We start from the raw sequence: 27611 nt of genomic DNA on the forward strand, positions 1-27611 counted from the left end.
TAGCTAAAGGGTAACCAGTTGGAAAGACTGATTTAGGATGAAGATATTAAGATTGGTAGATTTATTCATTTATTTATATTTCAAATTTAGTTGCCGCCCATCTCACTCAGGTTCCTCTATGTTGTCTTATTCTCCTTTATACATAGCAAATATCTTAAGAGAAAAGCAAGCTAAAGGTTGAACAATATTCCTAAAGGCTGCTTTGGGAATAAAAAGGAAAAGGTAGACACCTTCAAATCAATTGAACTTGTTGACTCAAATTGACTCTTGTTGACAACATGGAAATAACCATATTGTTTTCTTGGTAACAATAGAAAAGTGGATGGTATTGTCTTCTTCCAAGATGATTTTTTTCCTTTTAATTTCCTTATCTACAGGTCTGGAATTCCTGGTAATCTCCCATCCAAGTTCAACTCTAATTAGCTTTCTGAGATCAGCCAAGGTTGGCTAGATATTGCCAACTTTAATATAATTAGTTATAATTATCTTTAGTACAACTATGGTGGTACATAATGTGAATGGCCACTTGTTGGGGTTTTTTAGGTTCAGTCCTAATATGTTCCCCTTTAAAGGAGATGATGATGATGATGATATTTTTATTCCACTTTTTTTTTTAATCAACTCAAGGAGACAAATATATCTAATGCTTTCTACTTCTTTCAGGTTACTCAATAAAACACCTAAACTGTTTTGACAAGATACAATCTTTACTTATATTTGATGGTATAAATGCCACACAGCTAAATTCTGGCTTTAAACTTAAGTTAGACACACAGATTTTTGTATAAAGTGAAGTGCTAGAATGGATTTGACTTCTGTCCAGCAGCTCTGTTAGAAATTCATGGGCTATTTTTTATGTGTATATTTCCTGCAGGGAAGAAATTACATCTTTAGTGCATTTATATCCCACTTTCCTTCTGGGAGCTATGTATGGAGGACACCCCCTCAACACCAACCTTGGGAGACAGGTTGGGCCAAGAGAGTGACTGGCCTGAAGTCAGCCCTTGATCTCATGGCCAAGAGGGACTTGGGCTCATCTAGATCCAGTGCAGCTCTTTTGATAACTTTAAAAAAATTGCAAAGGGGGCCGGATGGGGGCTTGCATCAGTGGAAGTGGCTTGTGGGGTGATTGATTTTGCCCCCCCCCCATCATCTTGGGTGCCTTTGGTATTTATGTATAGGGTTTATTTTATAGTTGACTTTTATGGATTTAGTAATTTTAATTATTTATGGGGTATTTTAATTGTTTATGGGCTTTTAATTGTGAGCCGCCCAGAGTCATCCGTTGGGGGAGATGGGCGGCATACAAATTTAATAATGAATGAATGAATGAATGAATGAATGAATGAATGAATGAATGAATGCCTTTTAATACAAATACAGAGACCTCTGTGGGCAGGTATTGACTGCAAACAGGCATCAGCTGGAAGAAACTGAGTCCCAAAATGAAGTGCATAAACTGGAAAAGCTACTTAACAGTAGGGAAGCATTAATATTCCAAATGATCACTGGCTGGAGATAAAGTAGCTTTGTGTTTTCCCTTGTTCCCATTTGGAGTTCGCAAGTACACTTTACTTATTACTTCCACGGGGGATTCCTTTGTTAGCTCTACTATTGCTTGACCTCTTTTGCTTATGCTGCTCACTGGAAGGTTTTTGTTCTTGTCTGACACATCCTTGTTCTTGGTTATCAAGCAGGAGTGGGACAATAAACCCCATCACTCCTCTTGCTGCAGAAGCCTTCTCAAAGCCAGCCATTAATCAACAAAACACAAATGCGGACTGAAAGCTAGTAATGATTAAAAAAAAAAAATACAGCTACAACTTAAGAGATAAGCGAATGGGGAGTTTCAATAGCACACTGCATTTGGATGGCAGAAGGCCGCTGGTAGGCCTCTGTAAGTAACTGCAGCTGCATTTCTCACCAACGTGATATCCTGGCTTTGTCCTCTAAGCCCAAGGAAGCCCCTTTGCAAACAAGAGGAAAGAAGGGAACGGATATATGAAGTGGGAGGGGCGAGGTGGTCTGCAACCCCACCATTTGGCAGGAATGTCCCCTGATGGATGAGCAGCTGGACGGGACTCTGCTGCCAGTTATGAGTCATAAATAACAGTGCCAGTGGGCGCTGCTCTGGGTGCCTGGCAAAGAGGAGGGAAATGTCAAGAGGCTGGGAAAGAAGGTGGGAGTTGCGGAGAAAGATGGCATTTCTTAGAGGAAGGCTGGCTCCGAGGCCATTATCTGCGCTCCTTCATGCATCAAAGAGTCATCGGTGCTTTTGGCTAGAGCAGGGCAAAATCAATTAAGGCTTCTGAAGAAAACGAACCCCAATGCTCTGCTTCACATTTCACAGAGCAGTGATATGAATAACAGATATGAGTGACAGAGCTTAATGTGTCTCTCTGCTTAGGAGCAATGCCATACATCAGGCTGCCAAGAAGATACTCAGGTGCAAATAATACAATGTATGACCAGCAGAGGGAGCATCTTTTATTTGATGCCAACGAAGGGGGCTGAAGAGGCTAAACAGTTCTTCCTTTCCTTCTTTTTTGTCCCTAAGGCTTTAAAGAATGGCTTCTTTTCTTTTTTCTTTTCAAATTTATCGCACTATCCTGCACAACATGGCAAAGGACGAAGACGTAGGTTGGTGGTGCAAGGCTTTGGAGTCAAAGGCAAAAAGGTGCTTTGGAGAGCAGGGGGGCTGGGACACAGCACCGGCCTACAACTCTCCAAAGCAGCCAGGCCTCTTTGTGGACTGTTCAACAGCCCCTTTGCAGCTGCAGCACAATCCGGAGAAAAGACAGGCGAATTGCTGCAGAAGCATCCCTACATGCTCCAAAGCACCTTTTTGCCTTCACACCTGAAATAACTGAGCGATGTTCAAGGTCAGCCTGATAAAATGCTAAAGCAGTGTTGTCCAAACTTGGCCACTTTAAGATGAGTGGACTTCAACTCCCAGAATTCCCCAGCCAGCCATGCTGGCTGGGGAATTCTGGGAGTTGAAGTCCACTCATCTTAAAGTGGCCAAGTTTGGACAACACTGTGCTAAAGGAAAGTACTATAATTGCTGTGCTTCTGTCCTCTACTGTTGTGATACATCATTTGGTATCAGCCTTCCCTAACTGGATGCTTTCAAGATACACTGGATGACTTCATTATGCCAAACCAGCATGTTCATATTGGTTTGTTATTAGACTACATGCATCAGGGCTCCTCGTACTTTAAAAATGATTCAGAAAAAGCACTTTGGACTTCCTCTGAGCGTCGCACCTCTCTACTGTTCATGAAAACTGTCCGCTTTAAAGCTTGAAAAAAGATGATGGTGCTTTAGAGAGCCAACTCTTAAGGCAACTTTAAAGTAGCTGCATCTTTTTTCCCCCCAGTCTCACATAGAAGCCATTAGGTGGGAAGATCACTTCACAATCTCAAAACAAAGACTCTTTTGGAAGGGAAAACTTCAGATTCTATTTTATTTAGAATTGGCATTCTAGAAAAATGCATGGAGTCCATGGTTAGAGAGCCTCCTCCAAGTTTGGACAACACTGTGCTAAAGGAAAGTACTATAATTGCTGTGCTTCTGTCCTCTACTGTTGTGATATATCATTTGGTATCAGCCTTCCCTAACTGGATGCTTTCAAGATACACTGGATGACTTCATTATGCCAAACCAGCATGTTCATATTGGTTTGTTATTAGACTACATGCATCAGGGCTCCTCGTACTTCAAAAATGATTCAGAAAAAGCGCTTTGGACTTCCTCTGAGCGTCGCACCTCTCTACTATTCATGAAAACTGTCCGCTTTAAAGCTTGAAAAAAGATGATGGTGCTTTAGAGAGCCAACTCTTAAGGCAACTTTAAAGTAGCTGCATCTTTTTTCCCCCCAGTCTCACATAGAAGCTGTTAGGTGGGAAGATCACTTCACAATCTCAAAACAAAGACTCTTTTGGAAGGGAAAACTTCAGATTCTACTTTATTTAGAATTGGCATTCTAGAAAAATGCATGGAGTCCATGGTTGGAGAGCCTCCTCCAAGCGTTTTTTTCTGGTATCCTTATACTCAGTGAGGCAGAAGTGTGGTAGTAGCTTCTCTCTTATCTACTGCTCCTCTGCAAGCATTCACATTCATACATGGACAGAAGCATTCTGTCCTTTTTTTCATTCTTTTTCTATCTAGTTATAACTTATCTTCTTCTACTTTTCTTCTTTTCCCTTTCTCCTTCTTGCCCTTTCCCTGGCCCGTCCATCCCTCCCTTCCTTCTCCTTTACTATTTCTGTTGGAAAAAGGGAAAGGGAAAAATGGGAGCCTGTGTACTTGTTTGAATATACCACTGTTCTCCTGCAAGTAGTTTGTATTTGGAGACAAGATGCTCCCAATAGAAGTAATACTGAATCTTGATAGATCAGTCCTCCATGAATTTGTCTAATCCCTTTTTAAAGACACCTAAGTTATGGTGATCATGTCTTGTGATAATAAATTCCATAGATTAGTTAGGCATTGTGCAAAGTTCATTTTAAATTATCTTCCAATCACCTTCAATGGATGGTCTCTAGTCCTTCTTCCTGTCCACCTTCTCCATGGCATGGATGATTTTATACACCTAAATAATTTCTCTCCTTATTCATCTTTTTTCCAAAGCTATAGAGTCCCCAAAATTCTAGACTTTTCTAGGAAGGAGGCTCTTCGGGCCACCTGTTCATTTTGATTGCCTTTGACTTCACTTCTTCTAGCCTTAATATATCCTTTTTCAAATGTGGTGGCCAGAACTGTATACAGTACTCTAGACATGGAAATACCACAGATTTGTAGAATAATATTGGTGCTTTTATTTACAGTCCCCTTTTTAATGATTCCTAATGTACAACTTTCCTTTTTCACAGCTGCCACAAATGAGCTATTTACTATAAAACCAATATCTTTTTTCTGATTACTTACAGATAGTTCAAAGTACACCAATGTGTATATGAAGCTGGACATTTTGTCTAAAATGCATCACTTTGCCCTTATTTGATTTGCTTTTGCCATTTGGTTGATCAGTCACCTGATTTAAAGAAATTCTTTTGGAGCTCTTGATAGTCGCTTTTGTTTTTTAACCATTCTCAGTGGTTTAATATCATTTGTAAACTTGGCCAGTTCACTGCTTATTCCTAAATCAAGATAATTTATGAACAAGTTAAGCAGCACTTATTCCAAAACAGATCCTTGAGGGACTCCTCTTCTTACTTCCCTCTACTAAGAATATTGTCCATTTATTCCTCCTCTTTGCTTTTGAGTTTTGGACCAGTTAGCAGTCCATAAAAGGACAAGTCCTCTTACCCCACGACCAATAAGTTTACTTTCTTAGTAGTTTGGATGTGTACATGCAGGTACAGGCTCAATTAATTTTGCATTCGGAGTATGATTTGATTAACCCCTATGAGTTGCAACCCGACTTATAAAATCTTACTGCAGGCAAAGTTTTCTGACTGTACATATTAGGCCACATATTATTCTAAATTTCAGCTGAATAGTATTTATGCAAGAATGAGATTCTGGATATAATCGAAGTATAAGAGTTCAGTCTTTCTCCTTCACTTGTCTACTTTGGGAAAAAAATGATGCACACAATCTAGGTCCCCATCAGATTAAAAGTTCTGCTGACAAAATCCACTTTTTTGATGTTGTTTATTTGATTAATGCCCAAATATATACATATATATAAGCAACAGTCTGAAAATTATATTAGAGAGCCATACTAGAGTCCTTTTATATTTTTTTGTACTTGTGGGAAATTCCAGCAATTTTTCTGATTAAAACTCTGTGTGTTTCTTGCATTGGAATATCATATGCGACATACAATTTAGTTTAAACTTGACTTTTAAAAGTTAACTAATGTAAGCTAAACTTGGCTGTAATTTTATACTGACCTTCAAAATTGTTCGGCCATCAAATGATTCCCTTTCTTTGAAAGATTTGCTCGTGCCTCGGTTATTTGGTTCTTCAGCTGCAAAATAAATGGGATTCCAACTCAAACTGAGTCAATGCCCCCCCAATTTTTTTATGCAGGAAGATGATTCTGAATTTGTTTTTATTCATTTGCCATAACAGCATTTTAAACAAGACAAAAAATTATTTCCAAAAGTATGTTGTCAGAATGTTGAGTCATCAATATTGTTTTGAGGATTATTCAGGGCTGACAGCTTAGTGTAATAGAATCATCGAGGAGAAGCCAGAGTTTAAGATTCAGTGCTCTGTCAAAGCATGTTTCAGTAGTAAAGCATTCTCTCATTTTGTTTCCAAGTCCAGCATTGAAGAGCTGATCATTCTGCAGACCACAAATTTAAAACCACTGAGAAAAATTGGGTACTTGGGCAATGCATCCTTGTTCTCAAGGTACCTCTAATTTCTCAAAGCTGGGAACAAACAAAAGAAGATGAATGGCTCCTTATACCAAAGGTTATTTTTACTCTGTCCAATTGCAGATACTCCTTGCAAACATACAACTACCAATTTGGTTTTGAGAATCTCAGGTTTCGTGAAGCATATTGAGAGCTTCGTATTTCCTTTTTGAAAAGCAAGTTTCTAGTTGTCATGATAGAAAGAATTTGTTCCACTGAGTAACAAATGTTCATAAACATGGGAACATCACATGCCGCTTATTAATCAGGGAGTCAGTTCTTTAGCTCAACCTTTTGCTCCTTCTGCAAGTCTATTATTTCTACTATACTGATGCTATTGGCCTAGAATCTCTAATCTTCAGAAGATCTCATTTAACTCTATTTGAAGGACAACCTTTCATGGCTTCTGCCTGTCCTATAAGCATGTCCTGGGTCCCTCTATCAAACAATCTCATCTTAGAGCACCCAAATGGTGTGCCTTCTTTGTCACGGTGCCTGCCCTCTGGAACAGCAACCCACCCACCCCCAAATCCTGATGGATCCAACCCTGCTTTCCTTCAAATGAGCTTTGAAGCCTTGGCTTTTTCCCCAGGTCTTGAGCTAGGGCAGGATGTGTATCCACACCCTGGTGTGTTTGGTGTATTTATACCATACATTTGTTCTCCCCGTTATGGCCAACTTTTATTTTATCCTTGGTTTCTTAACATATTGTATTGTGTGTTGTTAACTTTCTACACCACCCAGAGCCAGCAATGGGTTGGGTGGCCATAGAAATCTAATTTATAAATATAAAATAAATGCATCTACATTGTAAATGTATTTTTTTTAAATTATATTTAAAAAAGGCTGAAAAGGCACACTGGAAATAGATCAACAAACTTGCACATCATTCTACTCTTGTCACTCTTTGAAAATCTCAATGTGAGCATGAAAAATAAAATATGATCAATAGTCCTTAAGGTAGTTGCGTAAAAAACTTAGCCAATAACCTATGCAAATTGTGTAGGCAGGATAGGCAAAACTGTGGTGAGACAGGAACTTTTTCCATTTTATTTGCAAGGCCATATTTCAACAGACTGCTCCTATAACTGCCAGTGTGTTCAATAAGCTTATTTCCAGGCATATACAGGGCTACAGCTAAGTGTGTGATTACACACACACACACACACACACACACACATCTAACCCTTAGTCATGTTTTCAAGTAGATATGGTAAACAGATTATTAGTTGACCATAGCATGGTAGTTCTTTTGCACAACTTCAGGAGATGTCCTTTTATAGCCATACACACCAGTTTGCCCTAAGCCCTGCATTGGAATTAATAGTTGCTATTTTTAGAATATGAACAAACAGCTATTCATATTCTGCTTACTAAATAAGCTTTTAAAAACAGCTTTAAAAATTAAAAAGAAACTACAGCTTGATAATACTAAGCACATTTGGATGGAAAAGCAGACTCAACAGTAACCTAAATCCAAATAACATTAATCAAATCTATCTTTTAAAAGATAGGATACAATCTTGATTAAAAAGCAATACAAAATCATAGCTTCTCTCAGACATAAGAGGATAATGAGGGAACCAAACATCTGCTGGATAAAAAAGGTGTTGAACATTTCAGTGAAGGATTCTTCCTCTCCTATTTCAGATGAGGCCAACTTTAATAAAGGGATCCATCCTTAAGCAGGGGATGAACCCATTATCTCCAGCCTAAAGGCCATGAAATAATAATAAATGAGCAATAGCCAACCTCAGCACCCTCACAGCAAACTCAGGGATCAAAGCAGCTGTTATATTTCTCAAAAGACCTTAACAGAGGCTCACCGCTAGGATCATTCCGAAAGACTGTATTCATAACAGTAGCATGGAGTTTCACCCTATCCCATTCTTTTTTCATCAGCCCAGAGGTCACAAACTGATCCATCAGTCTATCTGCTATGAGCTGAAGCCTAGGGAAAAGAAAAGGAAGTGAGGAAAAAGGCAAAGTGAGGCATTTTTCAATATCTGTATTCATGTAACAGGTACTTGAATGTTCATACCCTGGAGAAGAATTAAAACAATTGTTACCAAACAGTTGTAATCAAAACAACAAATGTTGCATTGGTGTCCTGTTACTTCTTCAAGATGGAAGGTTATGAGTGGAGAAAGCTGGGAGGAATCCAAAATGCTGGAAAAATGTTTCAACCACTGTGCTTAGAATACAAGTAAACCTAGATAACACATCCTTCACCGAAACAGAACAACAAAATTGCATTCTGAGGAGAAAGGGGAGGAGGGGGAAAAGCTGCAACTGAAAGCTCTTTGATAGACCATTAGAAATAGTCTGACATACAATTTTACTATGTGGAAAGCAGGAACTTGATAAAAATGCCTGTCTGACATAAGGAAAAGGCCTCTGAATGACAAGGTCTGCTTTATCCAGGCTCATGTTTCAGATTACTTATCCCTAACAAGACAAGGTTGATACCATATGGAGTTGGATAGTGCTAGTACTTTGCTTGTCCCTGACAACATGGTACCTTCTCCTACTTTTCTCTTATAGTGCAGGTGTCATCAAGGTGATGCAGAACAGAGAACTTTATTTAGATGCATTAACTCCGTACTGGCATTAAAGGGCTTCCTGATTAGGTTTTAGGATGTGATCCTGCTTCATAAACCCTCATGGAAGTCCATGCCATGTCATTTTCCATCCCACTCTTCTCTTTTTTTTTCAAATCAGAAAGCATCTTTTTAGGGAGAAAAAGGTGGCATAGCTACATTAAAATATTAATGGAGATCCCACTATTGCTAAATAGGATAGAGGAAATTAACTGTAATTCCTAGTCTGTTTTAGGAACAACAAATCTTTTTCCTTTCAGTTGCTACTCTTAACATTTTTGTTATTACCTTGGGTAGTGGATTACTAAAAAGAAGTTTAAAGATGGTATGATCAGATTACCAGATATTAAAAAAGATACTTTAAAGCAAAACAAGATTGAAATAAATATGTAAGTAAAAATTGACTTGCTTTGTATATGCTTGCTTAATTATTGTTACAAATAATGCAAGTAGGATAAAGAGTTTGTATCCTGGATAGGACTGTGCTAATCCCCATTTAAAGTAAAGCATGTATTACTGCTTTTCATAATGCTCTGTGGAATTTTCCACCCAATTTCTACACCAAAGCAGAATGATTTCCTTCTAACCTAATCTTCACCGCAGTTTATAATGTCTATCAAATGAAGTCAAGAGTTACATCAAATTCTTGTGAGAGGGGATCTGCTTCTTCACAGGAACAACTGATGTGTGTTCATTAAGATTTATTTGGCTGTCAACTAATGCCAGAGAGTCTCCTGTGCTGTTTCCTCAAAATTCTGGTCCAGCTACCTACCATAGGCTTCACCTATCTTCAAACAGGCTTCCCACTGGCCTCATGAATCTAACAGTGACTTCATCTCCTTTTTCCTGCCAGGACTTTATTTTCCTGCCTTACATTTTTTCTTTCCTTCAAATATTCTGCTAATCTGTCCTTTGTGAAGCTGTTGACCCCTCCAAGCCAACTCCTCTGATTAGCAACATATCTCTAGGAGGCAACTGCTTAACTGGCTCCTAACATGGCATTTCATTGGCCTTTAATCCTAATAAAGAGAAATGGTCTGTAATAAGCCCCTACATTTGGTAAAGTACCGCAGTGCCTCTGAAAGCACCGAGCAGGCCTAAATAGAAGAAATTAAGCTCCCCCCCCCCAAATATTTCCCATGTAAACCCGCTAATACAAAGACAGAACTGGGGAAAACCAGTCTGGCCCTTTATAATTCCAAGGGTTGTTAGGAAAGGGAACTTAACTCAGATTCTTTCTGAAACACTGTGTAGAGTCAGGACACAATGGATGGAGCATTGTCCTTGACTGGACAAAGCAACGGTCAGTCCACTCCTGAGACTGGCTTTCACTTATCCTCCCCACTCTAAGAATAAGAGTTTAGAGAAAAGGAGAAGAAAATGAGCAAGGAGACCATGCCTACAAACACCCAAACAGGAGGCCCAGATTACTTTTCTCCAACCATTCTCTCTGCAATGAATATGTGCTGAAATCCAAAAAGAGTGCTAAAAAGTAACCAGTACAGCAAGACCAAAAATTCTGATTTCATTTGGAAGTCTCTGCATGTTATTATGTTCCCTTGTTTGTCCAATACTCCCCTTTGTCTAATGAACTACTATCTATGTCCAGAGAATTGGCTTCATTGGTTTTAGATGGGAATTTCTCATTTAAACCTTCCTCATGTGCAAGACTGCAGTTTCATGCCTACATCTTGTATTTCATTAATGCAACAAGGTTTGTTAAGTTCTGCATTTCTGAGCATTGATGGAAAGATCCAAAGCACCTTTCCTTCTAGTTTCCCCAAAACTGGGCTGTAGGGAGCAATCTGGGGCAGAAGGCCTAAGAATTCCCAGCTGGACTGACTAAAGGTTGTCAGAAGGTTCATACCTGATCACTGGCAACCTATCACATGTATGTTTTACTGGGGAATCCTTGGAGAAAAAGGTGTGCCAGCAATGGTTTTAAATTATCCTTCCTGGTCCTAACATGTTTGGATCACTTTATTTTCCTGAGACACGTTTCCATTAGATGAAGAGGTCAGACATTTGATCCTATGAATTTATATGGAAGAATGAGTATAAACTCCACACTTAATATATCCTGCCTTTAGCACAATCTCTCTCAAGATGATTGACTTTTGCTCTCAACATTATAACAGCTGTCTGTTGACTTGGCCTTTGACACCACCTAGAGCACAAAAATCCTTACTGTGTAACAAATATTACCTCCATAAATGACAAACAAAACTGAGAGTGCCACAAGCTACACATTATTTTTGAAATGACTGTGTTAGAAGCAATCCACAATGAAGCACCATTAACACAGAGAGCTTCAATTGAACAAGCTTATTTTCTGAGCACCGGCAAAAATAAGTCCCAGTCAACACTAATGAGGGGTAGAAAGTAATGGAGATGACCTTGACAGAAATACGCAAGGGATGTTACCTAAGCAGAGAGGCTGAAACATTATTAAGTCTCAGGAAGCAAGATAACATTTGGAAGCTGCTCAGGCAGATGTATCCTTAATTCACTGAACTATAAAAAGGAGGAGGTACAGCACCATTAGACTTGCAAAATTCTGTTATTATAACTTATCTCAATAAGGTGTAGTTCTGGTCTTCCTGTGGAGCTAGTTTTCTGGTCTGGTCTACCTAGTGGGCCTGGCAATGGGGTGCGTATTTTACCAGACAGTCCTCTACTTCCAAACTTTCATGTTGTGAACTTTCACTGATATGAACAGGATAGAACCGGAAGTCAGGCCAGAAATTGGAACTGGAAGTCAGGAGAAGGTGGGAAAGGGTTAGTTTATGCAGCGTGCTCTGTGGCCAGGTGAGGCAGGAGAGGCGGCGGTGGCAGAGAACAGGGGAGAGGGGGCACAGGTCTCCTGCCTCGCCAGGCAATGGAGTGCACCGTGCCCCACCAGCTCATCCTTCGCTGCCCTCTCCGCTACCATCCCCTCTCCTGCCTCACCTGGCGACACATTGGCAGAAGATAGGGCTCCTTTGCCTCCACCGCTGCCCTGCCTCCTGCCTCCACCTTTTTTTTTTTTTGCTTGTTGGACTTACGAACAAAACGGACTTACAAACAGCCTCTTGGAACATAACCCATTCGTAAGTAGGGGACTATCTGTAACTGAATTCCTAGATTCAGCTTAGCTCCATGGTTTATCTGTGAATTACTTCCATGGGTTGAAAATGCTGTAACACCTTAGAGCTCTGATTGAATAATTTTGTCTTATTCTATTCAAAGCACAATTTGAAGAACATTCATAGAAGCTTTGCCCTGATACTATGGTTGTCCAGAGTAGGAACTGAATGAAGGAAACTGAAAGGATGCAAGCATCACTCCCAACTTAAAGCACATGCCCCTAAATGGAGTTCTGGCCAAAACAGTGGAATCACAAATTAGTTTATGGAAAATATTAACTTGTTTGGTCCAAGTACCATAATCAGTGCTTATTTTTATGCATAAAGTGTTTGAGAAAATATGTTGGTGCTGCATTTTAAAGGTTTCAAGATGATGCCAATTCTGTTGACAGCTGTTTGTTATTTAAAGTCAAACTTTCCTGATTTCAGCAAAGCTGAATAAGGTTAGACCTGGCTAGTACTTTTATGGGAATGTACCAGGAAATCCTAGGGTTGTTGCTAGATTGGGAAGTCGAAATAACGTGGCAAACTACTTCCATACTGTTGTCAAGAAAGCAACAAAGAAGTCTCCATGAAGTCACCAGTAGTCAAGCTTGAGTTCAGGAAGACTTCACTTATTTAAGAGTCAGATTAAGGAACCAGGAAGTTTGTAAAATACTGTATGTAAAACTTGACAGTGGAGTAACAAGCAAGTAATTTCCACCCCCCACTCCACAATCATACAGAGAAGTGTGGTGACCCATACTATTGTCAACTGCAAACTACATGTGTAAACCAGAAGAGGAACACAAGTCTAAATGAAACAAAGCATTCATTATCTAAGACCAGCATGGCCAGGGAACAATAATTAAAATCTAATAATCCTATCCAATAAAACAAAAGATCATCACACATATATGCAATCTTATATATTCTTTGTGCTAAACCCATCAGGAGGGTAATTTGCTGGATAGTTCACACTTTCCCAGTTATAGGTTTCCAGCTTGACCCATGAGGTCTTGCTCAGAGATGTTCTTCCCCTCTAGTCACCATTTGCTTGATAATTCTTGATGAGCTAATGTAATAGCCTGCTGGCTTTGAGTTGACCCTGTGAGGCTGTTGCAGCTAATTTCTAGCTGTTCAATCTGAATCTCATGTTTTCTGGAGATACATTTTTGAAATTAGAGATGACAAATGAAAAGTGGTATGATACCTCAACAATTAATAAAATATCTCAAATAAAAGCATGCTTCATTATATCATAAAACCAAGGAAATAAAACAGATTAAATTATAATGAGAGGCCTTGCTACATGGGAATCATTACAGCATAACTTTTCTCATCGTCTTTCTCCCCCTCTTGTCAAAATCAGAAAATTTTTCCAATAACATCAAGGCAATGGAGGGAAACTGGACTCTTCTGTTTTGTAGAATTGTGGATTTAGGTGAAACAAAAATCAAAAGTACATCTAGCTCTCACACTGCCAAAAGTAGGATGGATGAATTAGCTTAATGGTAATGTAGGAAAAGAGGTGATTTTTGTAATAATGCATATTATTTACTTGCACGATTTCAGAGATAAACAGAACGACAGGAGAGAATCTACTGAGCATGCCTAAATCTTTAGTAAACTAATGCTTATACTCTGAGAGTGCAGGTTTTACTTACTCCCTCTTGAAAGAGATCTAATGCTATGGACACTTGGTTTTTAAAAAATATAAATTCCAGCACTGATTAGAATCCATCTTTAATGCTATGAACATCACACAAGTTGCCAAAAGGCAGAAAACTGAAGTAAAGAAAAATATGGTAATTCTCATCTTAACAAAAGTTTAATTTAAAAGGATTTACAAAAATCTGATTAATTATGTTCTCTGATATTTCTTGGGGGGAATCACAGATACATATGAAAGACAAAGGAGAAGGAAGAAAAACAGTTAGTGCACATTTGGAAAAGAAGTAAAATGGTCCAATAATACTTAAGACTTTGCATTTGTAAAGAAAGAAATAACACACAACATAATTTAGGGGAAAAAAGAATACTATGAAGTTGGTAGCTGATTAATTAAATAATATGTGTACAGACAGTGGTTGCATTCACACTTCATGGCTAACCAGAACTGTTCAGCATTTTGACGAAGCATGGTACGTTGGTCATGTCTACTTGCTCCCTTCTTTCAGAGAGAATGGTTAAACCAACCACAGAAGCTTCTTGCTCTGTTTAGCATGATATGCAAACCAGGAATCTAGGTTTTCCCCACTAATAAGTCAGAGTCAGAAGGCACTGTTTATCATTAGTTTCCATTTTGATTCCTGTCTCCTTTGGAGAGAGAAATTAGAAATCCCTGTTTGCACATTATGGTAACTTCCTTCCATTGTTTGTTGAGCAGAAGAAGCCAAGAGAGAGAAAGAAGCATGGACCAGAAAATGTATGCTTACTGAATAACTGGGCTATTGTGTACGCAAACATGGCCAGGTAGAGGTAATTTTCTTCAGTTAGGCCCAGAAATTAAATCTTGTAAGAATGGAAATCTTTTATCATTTTTTTAAGTATTAAGTTCCTGGTTTTTGAACTATTCAGAACAAGTAGCAATTGCACAAGTGGAAGCTATCTTACGTCTTTCAGTATGAACTCTTGGGTAAAAGTCAGTATTGGCCTCTTTCTAGGTACAGAACAACAGAAGTTTCATCTCCTGGATGTCTGGTGGAATGTTTCCTGACAGATACGATCAAACTCAGGTTGAGAGGATTTTGGAGTATCATTACATTATTTTTGCCATTCCAGATAAAATACTTCTATGGGCTAAAAATGAATATAGAGAAAATGAGGGGAAAGTTTACCTGTTGGATCCATCTTTCATACGGACTTTTGCATACAGAACATCAATCATGGCTGGATCATCGTTCATATACTCTATACCTCTCACTTCCACAGTTAGTGGTTTGCCTTCAGAGATTGGGCTATTTTAAAAAAAAAAGGGGGGGACACCAAATGATTCATTTTGAACTTCAGCTGGCAACTACATATTTCACTACTTCAATTGCATTAGACATCAGAAGCACCACATGCCTAAGTGTGTATGAGGTGCTGCTATTCAATTTAATGTTTTAGGGTTGTTATTTCCCTAACTGTATATATTGTATAATGTTTATTTTGCATGAACTGCCCTGGGTGGATGGAAATGTTGGGATAACAGACAGAATTAATGTTCCCTATTCTTGGTTCTTGAACTGGTCTTTGCTATTTCTAGGTTATACCAGCCCTTGACTGTGGTGATGGATATTTCTTGAGAAGTCACCTTCTTATTCTTCCATTGCAGCAGATAGTCAAACAGCTCTAATTTAGATATAATAACAGTAATAATAGTAGTAGTAGTAGTCATAACAATAATAACATTTTCTTAGAATTATTTTGATCCTTCTTCCCTTCCCTCTGGCATAGCTTTCTTTCAGTCCAAATAATTTAGCTCTGGCTTAATAAACTATGATTTGAAGCTGACTTGATTCAACTAGCCATAGCTAAAGCTAACTACAGTTTTTCTGGGTTGGGGCATAGCGGTAGTTAAGCTGTAGCAGAATTAACAGTACCTGAAGTCTTGAAAAGAGAAGAGCTCATTATAATAACAACAAACCATAATTTAAGTTTCTTGCTTCAATTTTAGTGTTAGTCCTAAAATGTTTGGAACAAATGATTAGCACCCAACACCATAGGTTCAGCTCACATTTTGTTGTAAGACACTGAATCCCAGAACAGAGATACCTCCAGATTTCCCTAGTGTGTGTGTGTGTGTGTGTGTGTGTGTGTGTGTGTATGTTTCTGTATGTGTGTGTATTTCCCATTGTGAAGCATATAAATTATTTTATAAAATAATAACACATATCAAATGAATTAAAATATTGTTCTATATTGAATGTTACTGATTGTATGAATGGTCTAGGTTTAGACCTGTCATCATGTCCAGTATGCATAAATGATCAGGAAGACCAGCCAGGGGAGTTCATAAAATTTCACAGAAGTATGTGAGTAGACTAGTGAAGCAGTGTAGGAGTGATCTCTCCATGGTTTTTCTACTGGCTGCAAAGGCCTTCTTCCACTAGTCTACTTGAGGAAGACTACTTGTTAAGAGACTATTTGTCCTGTACTTTATACTGGATTCACCTCTTATGTGGCTAGCATTCAGTTTCGTGGACTTCTTCACAAGGCTGCAGTAGCCCCTTCAAATCTGATATGATATGATAACAAAAGTCACATGTATAACAGGTATGTATAACCCTGTAGCCTCCTACAAAGTCTTGGGGGAGGTTCCCAGGGCCCCTCCAAAGATTGAGACTATATTAACATTTTTAATGAGACCAAAAGGAGAAATACAGGTAGTCCTTGTTGAATGACCACTCGTTCAGCGACCATTTGAAGTTATGACAGGGCTGAACAAGAGGGACCTACGATGGGTCCTCATAGTTGCAGCCGTTGCAGCGTTCCCGCATTCATGTGATTGTGATTTGAGCACTTGGCAACCATCTTGCAATTACAATGGTCACAGCATCCCATGGTCATGTAATCACCATTTGTGATCTTCACTGCTGGCTTCTGACAAGCAAAGTTAATGTGAAAGCCAGCAGGAGGTCGCAGATGGCGATCCCGTGACCACAGGATTCGCCTAATGACAACTGGGACTGCCACAACTGTTATCATAAGGCAGCGTGGTCATGTGACATTGCACTTTATGACCACGTCACTTAGCAACAGAATTGCTGGTCTCAATTACCATCATTAAGCGAGGACTACCTGTAGTCATATTCATAGAGAACATCACATCAAATTTAATATATTCCTTTGGCACGGTGACCCTTGGCACGCCACTCAAATGCCAACTGCAGTCCTTTACCTGGACCCTATCTTTAGCTTTATGTTTATCCTATCAGCACTTACATGTCATAAGTAGAAAAACAGAATTCTGCTGTTATTACAGTGTATAGGTTATAAACCTCCCAGACAGCTACCGCATAGCTTTTAGACACTGCATAGCATTAATATTAAAGAAGTGTTAAATAATACAAGCAATTATACTATCTTTCATATAAAATGAAAGGCCAGCACTTTCTAATATTAGAGACTGAGGGTTTTATCCATGTGCAGTTCTACAGATAGTGAAATTCACGCAGCTAGATCCTTACAATTTATTTTTCTTTAGCAATAATGGCATTAACGATTTTCAATATTGCAGACATAATTGTCCTTGTAGCTCTTGTTGTTTTGCCTTTATAATTACATAATCTCCTCGCTTCCTAAGAGCTAGGAGTTTAAATGGCAGGAGAGGTTCCCTGTCTGGGCAGAGTGGAGTCAGAGGGGCAGTGACTAGATGAGAGTGGGATCCCTGACTTTTGAAAACACACTATACTTAGAGAGTTGGTGTAATCAAAGGTATCGCAGTTGTCACACTTTGCTGTGTAATATTTGTGTTTTATTTATTTCCTCTGTTCTATTGTTTTGGTACGTGTATGTGAAAAGCATGTGACACACCTGTGTTGAGAAAAGGGTAAAGGTGTTGTTATACACGGGATCACACGCAAGGGTTGGTAACTGTTTGGGAGAAAAGAATATTGTAGGAGTAGAGAGTACATGGCTAGCAGCTATTATTCTCTCTGATTCCTCCATGATATGATAATGGGGGGGGGGGAGAGTTGCTGTAATCTACAGAAATACCATCCCTACTTAGTTGCTGTAATCTACAGAAATACAATCCTACTTTGCCCCCACCAGAGAGGCAAACTGAGTCAACAGCCTATCTGAGCAAGCTGACTTCTAAAACAGTACTGGAGAACTTCAATATAGTGATCATCAATTCATATTAAGGCTATGCTAGAAGGCCCATCTCGGCACTTCCTGGCCACCACCATAACCCTGAGACTATCTCAAATGGTTATTGGTCATATATCCTTAACCTCATATTTGTCTGGGGAGATAAAGAGCACAAATGGATAACTGGGGGTGGGGGGGGTGAGTGTTAAAGTTACTCCAATGTCAAAGTCATAGCCTCATCTGGTGAAGTTTGGTCTCAGTATCTATCCCCTCCATTAAGATAGTTTGTCTCTGGGGATTATGAAATCTAATAGGCTCTTGAATAATCCATGGGAATTTATAGGAGCCAAAGTCAAAGCCTACAATGAGTCTTCACCTCTACTGGCCTATACATTTGCTAAGGTCATCAGAGAGGTCTAGTTGCTTGTGATTCAGCTTACTCATTAGTTATTACTCATGGTTGCTCACAAAAAGATCTTCCTTATGGTTGCATCTACCTTCTGGAATGCTCTTCCCAAAGGAGGCATTTACTGTTAAATCTTTTCAGCAACTAATAAAGGTACATTTCTTCATTTAAGACTTCCTTATCAGAATGCTCCAAGTAATTTTTTTTCTTTCTTCCCCTGTTTTCTAAAATATACCCATGTACATATTCTTACTGTTCTAATTCACTGCCATTTATTTATAATATTTTATTCTCCTTATTTGCATGCTAGGGTTGAGATTTTTACATATAAATGTGGTATAAAATATAATAAATGCATGCTAAATTAAGTTATCATCTACTGATTTCAATTTAGTTAGTAACAAATAAACAAGACTCCTGTGATACTGAAGTGGGTCATAAGTCGTAATATTTTGGCTGGCCTTAATATACGCTCCACATTTGTTATTGCTACCAACAATGTCTCTATAGATTGTATCTCTGACATTACTCTGAAATTGGGAAGCTATGAGTGCCTCTGTTTAATCATATGTATATAATTATTTAGAGTGCCTCTTGTTTTATTAGTGAGAGAAAGAATGCACATACAATATATCAAACCCAGAAGCATATGAAAATAAAGGAGTAGACTAATAACTCAGAATTATCAATAAGGATAGAAACCAGCATAATAAGTTTATAAATATAAAATTATGCTTATCTATTGTAGGGTCCATTGAATGGCTTCAGTGAATAGAGCCATTGGTACTTCATTCAGGATAGAATTCTACGAACTTGAGAGGCTTCACGTTACTAAGTTAACTGTTCTCACTGGTAACCTCATTAGCTGAGTTGAGATGACACACTGCATGAAGCCACTGCTTGTTTTAACCATGGTTTATTGTATAGGCAACAACTGGAAAAACTGACATCTCAAACGAAGCCAATATCCTGTCCTAGATCAGAGTTAGAGTTTGGGAGTGGCAAACGCATAGTAATCCACTCTAGGGTTTAATTCCCAAAAAGATTATTCATGACCAGAGAAACACAGAGAATTATCCCAGGGCCAGCATATGTAGATTGCAGAAATCCAGACACTCATTAGATGGCAGCAGCAATGATATAAAGAACACATTAACTCTTTGCTGCCATCTAATAGTAATATGGATTTCTCCTGTCCAGATACGCTAATCCTAGATTAGGGTGTAAATTGGTCCAGAAGTCAAAAGTCAAGAGCTAAACTCGATCTCAGCAACTTTTCAGAGGGCAAAAGCAAGAGAACAAAAGTCAGGGACCAGGCAGAGAAGAGTACGTCAAGCAATCACAGTTCATGGCATGTAAGTAACTAGTTACTTGGGGTTATAAAGAAGAGACATTACTTCTAACAATAATCTAATCTCAGAGAGCTTTATACTTGAGGCTACAGCTATCTCACCCACACTTAGCTGCTAGTTATTGAGCCTGATCTCTCTGCAAGACCTCCCAGGCTTTACTCAAATAGACTTTCATTTCCAAGATGCTCTCCCTAATAGGCAAATACTCTGGGAACTCCTTTGCCTTCTGGTATTCAACCAGACACTGTTCATAGGTTGGCTGTCTGAGCGAGTGATCTGGGATAGTGGGGACAGGGTCTCAGAGTCTGGGACAGTTGGGGACAGGGTCTGGCTCAGGTCCTCAAGCATTTCCCTCCTTACATTTTTTCCAACAAATCTGGTGAAGCAGATTGAATTGAGAGAAGGTGCCTGGCCCAAAGTCATGCAGTGAACTTCCATGGCTGAGGATGGATCTCATGAATGCTAGTAAAACCCCTTAACCACTATGCTACACTGGTGTTACATATTTCAATTGACTTGCCTTTAGCAATATCCACATTCTTATCAATTGCATTTTGCATCATCTGAAGTTCATGTTACTAATTTTAAAAACAGGTTCATCACAGAGGAACTCACTTGTAAACTTTAGGGTGCATCCTGAATTCTAAGCTAGAAATCACTGCACCAGAAAGTTCTTGCAAAAATATTACGAACACAGCTGCATTGAGGGGTGGGGGAAGAGGACTTCTATTTATCATTCTACATCTCAAACCATATGCCTCTGTGTAGTACTTTATGACAACTTCTGCCCTACAGAGTACCTGATCTATTGTTTTTAGGACTGATTTTTTACACAGGTTGTGTAGTTTCAATACTCCCCGCCTACAGCTTGTTTAAGAAATGAATCTCAGGGATATACAACCATCTGGGGGGAAAAGAGTTATTTGCCAAACACTCTGCTAGTACAAAAGTGTAAGGTAATCACATTTTTCATGAACTTCAATGGAACAAAATCACTCTTTGCTTGTGCAGAAAATCACTGCAAGAAAAAAGTAGCTAGAAATTAATAATAAAACAGCAAGCAAAGAGATTCTACCACTGGAAAACCTGAAGGACCAGGTTAGGGACGGATCATCATGGAGAACAACTATCAGTAAGATCAGCACCAACTTGATGGCACATAATCAATCAATCAATCAATCAATCAATCAATCAATCGGGATTCTAACAAATTGTTTATTGACTGATGTCATAAACAAAACACAATTAGGACCCCGGCTCTTTAAATAAGTGTAGGTGCTTGCATATACTTTTTAAATTTCTTACCATTCTCTATTTTTGCTATCTATTCTCTCCATGGATGCCTCCTCTTTGAACAGATGTAGGTAGCTGCTTCTATCCCTTCTATTGCAAAGCTTCTGTTTTACTTACTCAACAAGGTCTTCTCTAGACCTCTGCAGGAGTTCCTGAGCCTTCTGGACTTCCTGTTCATTCAGAAGTACCAGTGTCCCAATAGTCAAATGGAGTTTTGCTGGGTTCTGGAACAGACTACTGCTGACTCCATAGTCCTATGGAAAAGATCAGACATTCCTCAAGTGACAAAAGTGTACATTAGAAATTCCATACACATTCATTATTTTTGGAGATGATAAGTCATGACAGAGAAGGACAGGGTTAACCTGAAGATTAAAGCAAACCAATAGCAGACGCAGGTAAGTTTGAATAAACTTTAAAAAAAAACCAAGATAAACGTATTCAGTGTAAATAACACAACCTCCACCTTGGTTGTGGTGGCTGCCACAAATAGCAACTCCATTCTGCTATCTTCGTTATTGCTCTACAAAAGCAAAAACAGGACCTGCCATGTCTTCATGCAGGCACAGTGCTGATTTCTACACCAACACATCCAGTTCTTTCCATGGATGCCTTCTCTTTGGACAGATGAAGCTCTGGAGAATATAATCATGCTGGATGTGCAAGGGGGCAGCTGGCCTACAAGTACCACAAGTGGCAGAGTTAAGAATTGTAGCATAGTGAGTAGTTCACCCAACAATTCAGTGCCTAGAATACTCTCAAGTGACTCAGAAAATACTATATGGTCTTCCAAGGGAAAGCACTTTATTGAGCTCACCGAGACCAAGTCTTATTACACAGAAGTATCCTCCATCTTCCCCAAGGGACTGCAGTGGCATATAGCTATAAATCTTAAATACATGTTAACTTGTAACAAAGACCTGGTTCTATTCAAAATGGCTATCTAAGTGTGAGGCAGCAAGGATGAAGCAGGACCGGGATCAAAATCAGAAAGAAAATGTAAGCCTTGGTGGGTAAAGCAAAACGACACTGCTTGAGATAAGAAAATGCATGCATAGAATTGTTTTGGGATTTAAGAAACTTAGCACTAAAACACAATTACCTCGTTTACAATCATCTCGTTAACAATCTCTCACCCATCAATCTTTCCGTGGGGATTGACTTATTTTGGGTTAATTAAATGGTAGAATTCCAGAAAGTACTGGTGCCCCTGGGTGGTGCCCATGAGCACCACTATGGCAAAATAAGCCCTTCCTAGCCACCAGATTCCCAACTCCACCTGACATTTTTAAAGATTCCCCACCTTTTTTAACATAAAAGGGAAGTTGGCATGCTGCAAAGCAACATCTCATCTTCTGAAACACTTTCATTCTCACAAATACTGCATGGGACCCAGTGACACTTTAAAAAAAAAACAGAACAGCTGGTAAGCTGCAGCCCAATACTTTCTTCAGAAGTGTACCTACTCAGAAAAAGGCTAATGTGTTACAAATATTTAAAGTAGACAAAAGAGCTTATGGTTTTGAACACTGTGACACTGAGTTTGAAATGGAATTATGTACAAATGATGAACATGCAATTGCTAAAATGTATAAACTCCTACTGAAATTTGAAACAGAAGAACAAGTGAAAGAATGCATGATAAAGTGGGCTAAAATGTGGTTATAATATACAGATGGAACAATGGGAAAATATGTGGTTGAAAGGATTGAAATTTACACTATGTTATAATCTTAAAGAGAGTTTTTATAAAGGATGTACCACTGGTATATGTCCCCAGTCCAGAATGTTTAAAGGCACTTAAAATTCATGTTGGAAATTGTCCAGAATGTTTAAAGGCACTTAAAATTCATGTTGGAATTGTGAACAAGAAGAAGCGACATTTTATCATGCTTGATGGACGTGTAAAAAAGCCAGAAAATTTTGGATTCAAATACACACAGTACATGGATTCAGAGGATTTTAAAGATTAATATACAGTTGAGACCAGAGGTCTTTCTTTTGGGACTGATAGACAAACAGGTGGAAAAAAGTCATGGAACTTTGTTTTCGTATATGATAAATGCAGAAATATTATTATATGCGAAAAGATGGAAAGATTCAGCAATATCTACAAAGGAGGAACGGTGGATGAAGATGATGGAACTCATTCAGATGGCCATATTGACTTCTTTGATTAGGGAAAAGACAATACCTATGTTTATTGCTGACTGGAAACCCCTTATGGACTTTTTGCAGATAACAGAACAAAATGAACTTATGATTAGACAGGACAGGTTATAGAAAGAAGGGAGACAGGTTGTAACTTTAGAGAAAGAGGTAAATTTATAATTGTACATATAACTGCTGTAAAGAAGATCAGAAGCCACTTCATTGTATCTTTCTTCTATTTTTCTTTTACTTTTTTTACCTTTCTTGCACTTTTAACTTTCTCTTTGATTTTTTTTCTTTTTTCTTCCTTACTTTATATTAGTTTGTATTAGTTTTTATCTTTCTTTTTAAAACTTCTAATAAAATTATAGAAGGAGAAGGAGAAGGAGAAGGAGAAGGAGAAGGAGAAGGAGAAGGAGAAGGAGAAGGAGAAGGAGAAGGAGAAGGAGAAGAGGAGGAGGAGGGGGGAATCTTTAAAAATCTTTAAAAAGAAGACAACTAATGTAAACCTGGATGTGATAAGTTCTGGGAGAATAAAATGGGTGGAGATTCTTCAGTTTGCCTTCTGATAAATGAGTGTTTTGTGACTGGCCACATCTTCTGTCGCAGCCTTTTTGTAAGAGTGCCCATGAAATACTCTCAAAATTGGAAATGCACTCACCAGCTCAAAAAATCACAAACTCCAGATTTAGAGTTTACAAACAATAATCAACAACTTTTTTAAAAAGCACAATACTGGGTACACTTACTTGCCAAATCATTTCCAACTATGGGCATTAATAAAAACACAGCCCTCAGGCCAGTTAGAGTAAAAGCCAGCATCTCTATAGGAATGCATGTTTTGAGCAAAGACAGATCCAAGTATGGGGAGCACAGAGGTCTTGAACCCCAAATAATAGAAGCCTGACATGGGCCATTCCTTAGCATTGAAAGAAGTAATGCCTCCTTTTTGAGGTTCTCCTGCCACCCTGCCATGAAATTTTCAAAACATACAACCAAATCTTGCAAAAGATGGGGGATATGATACAAATAGTAATACTGCTCCATATTCTATGATTGCAATCATGTCTCTCAGATGTCCAGACCTTAAGGATCCAGAAAATAATCTGCAGACAGGTTAGGAACCCTTTTCCTTATTTATTTATTTCCCACAATGGCTGTTCTTATTATTGGGGGACCGTTTTTACTGTTACTGAGCTACATGAAAAAAATGTGGGGTTTTTTACATGGTAAATGGGAATGCCACCTCTCATGGTAGACTCAACACTGTTAAGAAAAAGCTGGAGACCTCCAGGGAGTTTACTCCTCTCTTGTTTTTTTTCATCCTTTAACTACTATCAAAACAAAGCTGAGAAAAAGCCTTAAATCCCGTTTGGGTGAAAGGTGATTTAAATACCCTGCAAAGCTCAGTGTGCGTTCTTATGAACTTTTCTTAATCTTAAAAACCAAAGCCTAGTAACAGAAGCGATTACAGTCTATAATGAACACCAGGAGCATTGGAAGCTGGTGAAACAGCAGGGAGCAGATAGACTCCTATTATTGGCAGCAGTTCATTTTAATTTCTATAATGCTTGCAGATATAATGAACACAAAATATATTAACACAATAAATAAGCAGCTTCTAGGAAAAGAGCATATTCCATCTAATCCTATAGAGAAGGAACGGTGGCAAAAAAAGCCAAATTCATGTTATAATTACTGTCAGTCTAAATAGCTGAATTTCTCCTCTGCAGCTTTCCAGTAATCAAAGGCATCGGGCATGCCAACAGCTTCCTACCCAGATGTTGCACACTGCCAGGAAAGAGCTAAACTATCTGCAGAATAGAAGACTGGAAAGCTTTATTAATAGAAAGAAAGGTTCGTGAAGCCAACTTTTAAAATAACGTGTGAATATAACACCTGTTGTTACAAGTGTTTACTACTATTTCTGAAATTAGTACCTGCTGTATTACTCTCTGTACTACCTGTTTCCAGTGGAATTCTATAGGTCTTAAAATACGCCACATCAAAGTTTTTTCTACTAAAAACTCTTTGGCAAAGTTGAAGCAGATTGTTCTAGATTTTGATTTTTGCCTGTCCCGAAACAGAGAACTCCTGTCTAAATATTTAGGTCATAATTTATATTTTTGCAGTGAATTCAATGATTCTGAACTGCACTGACAATTTATTTAAAACCACACTCAGCAAATTCCTTTAAATCTCAATAAACCTGAATATCCTAGCATAAGACAGTCAATACAAGACCAAGCTGAATAAGCAGCGGAATTTTAAAAAAGGCAAATATTGATTGATTGATTGATTGATTGATTGATTCATTCATTCATTCATTCATTCATTCATTCATTCATTCATTCATTCATATATCCCACCGCAATCAATTTGGCAACATGGGAAGAAAACTTTAAAAAATCTGGGACTAGACTTTGCAGCAAAATGTATGTTTACATTCAGCATTTTTTTTCCAGCATGTAAGTAGGACAAACTAAATTGGATCCTTATATTAAAATGAAGACTACTATTAACCTCAGGTTGATTGCTTCCAACAAATTCCTTATAAACTCAGTTAAGATGTAAACATGTATTAGTAAGCAGCAATTATCTCATGAGACAACAAGAAAATAAGAGTACTTGGAATGGTCAGGGGTACCATGCATACCAATTATTCACATTGGGATTATATAATGAACTCTAAACCAGGCCTCATGTATACATAAGTCCCAGGGAACCTTGGATAGCCATCAAACAGGTAAAGCTATCTTCTCATACAAAGTGTCATGTTCACAGATAGTACTGTATAAATAATAAGACGTCATACTGAACATATTCAGGCAAATTCATTTGGCCTGATATCACAACAGGCCAAGCAATTAGTCAGGATCATTTATACAAATAGTTGCCAGATATCATCTGAAAGATAATTTCTTATAATAGGTCAGTACATAGAGCAGAAGCAGAATAAAACATATCTGTAAAGCCACCCAAAGGATGACAGAGCAACTGTAGTACCCCTCCATTGAGTCTGTTATACATTATTGCCAATTTGCTCTTCAGAGTGTATAACTGAGATTTATTTATTTATTTCACAACTGTTACATCTCATCCCATCATAGGAATGCACAGCACCAATATACAGCAAACAATACAGCAATTTATTAATATACTATAAGAACTTACTACAAATTAATATATTATCAACCTATAATTAACATTAGGATAGAAAGAGTATTGATGCTTTTGAACTTTGGTGTTGGAGAAGACTCCTGATAATACTCTGGGCAACCAAGAAAAGAAACCGATGGATCATCGAACGAATCAACCCAGAGTTCCCACTCAAGGTACAAATGACCAGGCTCAAATTACCCTACTTCTGATACGTGAAGACCCAGCTCTTTAGAGAAGGCGCTAATGATGGGAAAAGTGGAAATAAAGAGAAGAGGACGACCAAAAGCAAGGTGACTCAGTTACAGTGGCGATGAGTGTCCCATTGGACGACCTGAACGACCAGCTTGGGGACAAATTGTCATGGAGAAAGTCTATCTATATGGTTCCTAAGAGTCGACACTGACTCGATGGCACATAATCAATCAATCAATGAATCAGTAATTAACCCTCATGCCCAAAACCTCAGTTTAGCCAAAGGGCCACGGAAATAAAACACAACTGAGGACCTTTCTAAATGTGAAGAGAGGCAGGACCAGTTGGACTTCTGAGGGCTACATGTTTCCAAGTGTGGGGGCTATTACTGAGAAGACCCCTTAATTCTGGGAGTTGAAGTCCATAATCTGAAAGTTGCCAAGGCTGAGAAACACTGCCCTAAGGCAGTCCACCTCAGAACAATTAAAGTCAGGTTTGACTCCAGATATCTATATGGACATGTTCATGTCTGACCTTTTTCAACTTTTTCAAGCTAAGATGAAATGCTAGGTGCTGCTGCTTACTATGAACATATTCCCCTTGATAACTGAGGCAGTCATTTCAGTTTCTTAATACTTCACATTTAGCACAAGGACTGCTAATTTTGGGAAATGTTCCAGCACCTCTAAAGGGCATTAAGTTGGGGGTGGTTGGTTCTGATTATTATTTCTCTCACAACATTTAATGTATTTCTGATGAAAAAAAGTGTTTGATAGTTAGGCATCTATAAATTATTTATTGTAATTCTAAGCATTGAGAGAAAAAATAAATTCCATATAAATCTATGTAATTAATTCCAAGTTTAAAAACTGACTCTTAGTTTCTAAAATGTTCTGCTGAAGATAGTCAATATAACTACCTTCCAAACACTGCCCTCTGCTGGATATAAAATCATGGTAAAACCTCAACTTTATTTAATTTATCACAGCTATTATTATACCAACAAAAATTATTTTTTTTGAACATTATGAAACAGTTGATGGCAATGAAGTTTTTAAAAACTGATAACAGTTGTTGAGTTTTGTTGATAATAAAGCTGCCTATTTTTTCCATATACATTATTAGATGAACTGCAAAAACAAGATGCTCACAAATATTCTTATTTAAACATGGCTTTTAC

General features: G+C 38.3%; 1 protein-coding gene across 2 annotated transcripts in view; it reads right to left on the reverse strand.

Annotated features, from left to right (window-relative positions):
* The window catches only part of ASCC1 (activating signal cointegrator 1 complex subunit 1), a 97271-nt gene that overhangs the window by 39365 nt on the left and 30295 nt on the right, over positions 1–27611 (reverse strand). The window contains exons 6-9 of one of the 2 annotated variants that reach the window (XM_088144378.1): positions 21044–21180; positions 14917–15036; positions 8199–8323; positions 5902–5978 (exon numbers count right to left, since the gene is read on the reverse strand). In XM_088144378.1, the coding sequence (XP_088000504.1) occupies positions 5902–5978; positions 8199–8323; positions 14917–15036; positions 21044–21180 (459 nt within the window). The remainder of the gene's footprint in view (positions 1–5901; positions 5979–8198; positions 8324–14916; positions 15037–21043; positions 21181–27611) is intronic. The other variant, XM_088144379.1, reaches the window with a different exon arrangement.

The sequence above is a fragment of the Python bivittatus genome, unplaced genomic scaffold (genome assembly GCF_059951505.1).
Source record: "Python bivittatus isolate LINGU-HERP-01145 unplaced genomic scaffold, Pbiv_v1 ctg000400_np1212, whole genome shotgun sequence".
In the NCBI taxonomy this organism is placed as follows: domain Eukaryota; kingdom Metazoa; phylum Chordata; class Lepidosauria; order Squamata; family Pythonidae; genus Python; species Python bivittatus.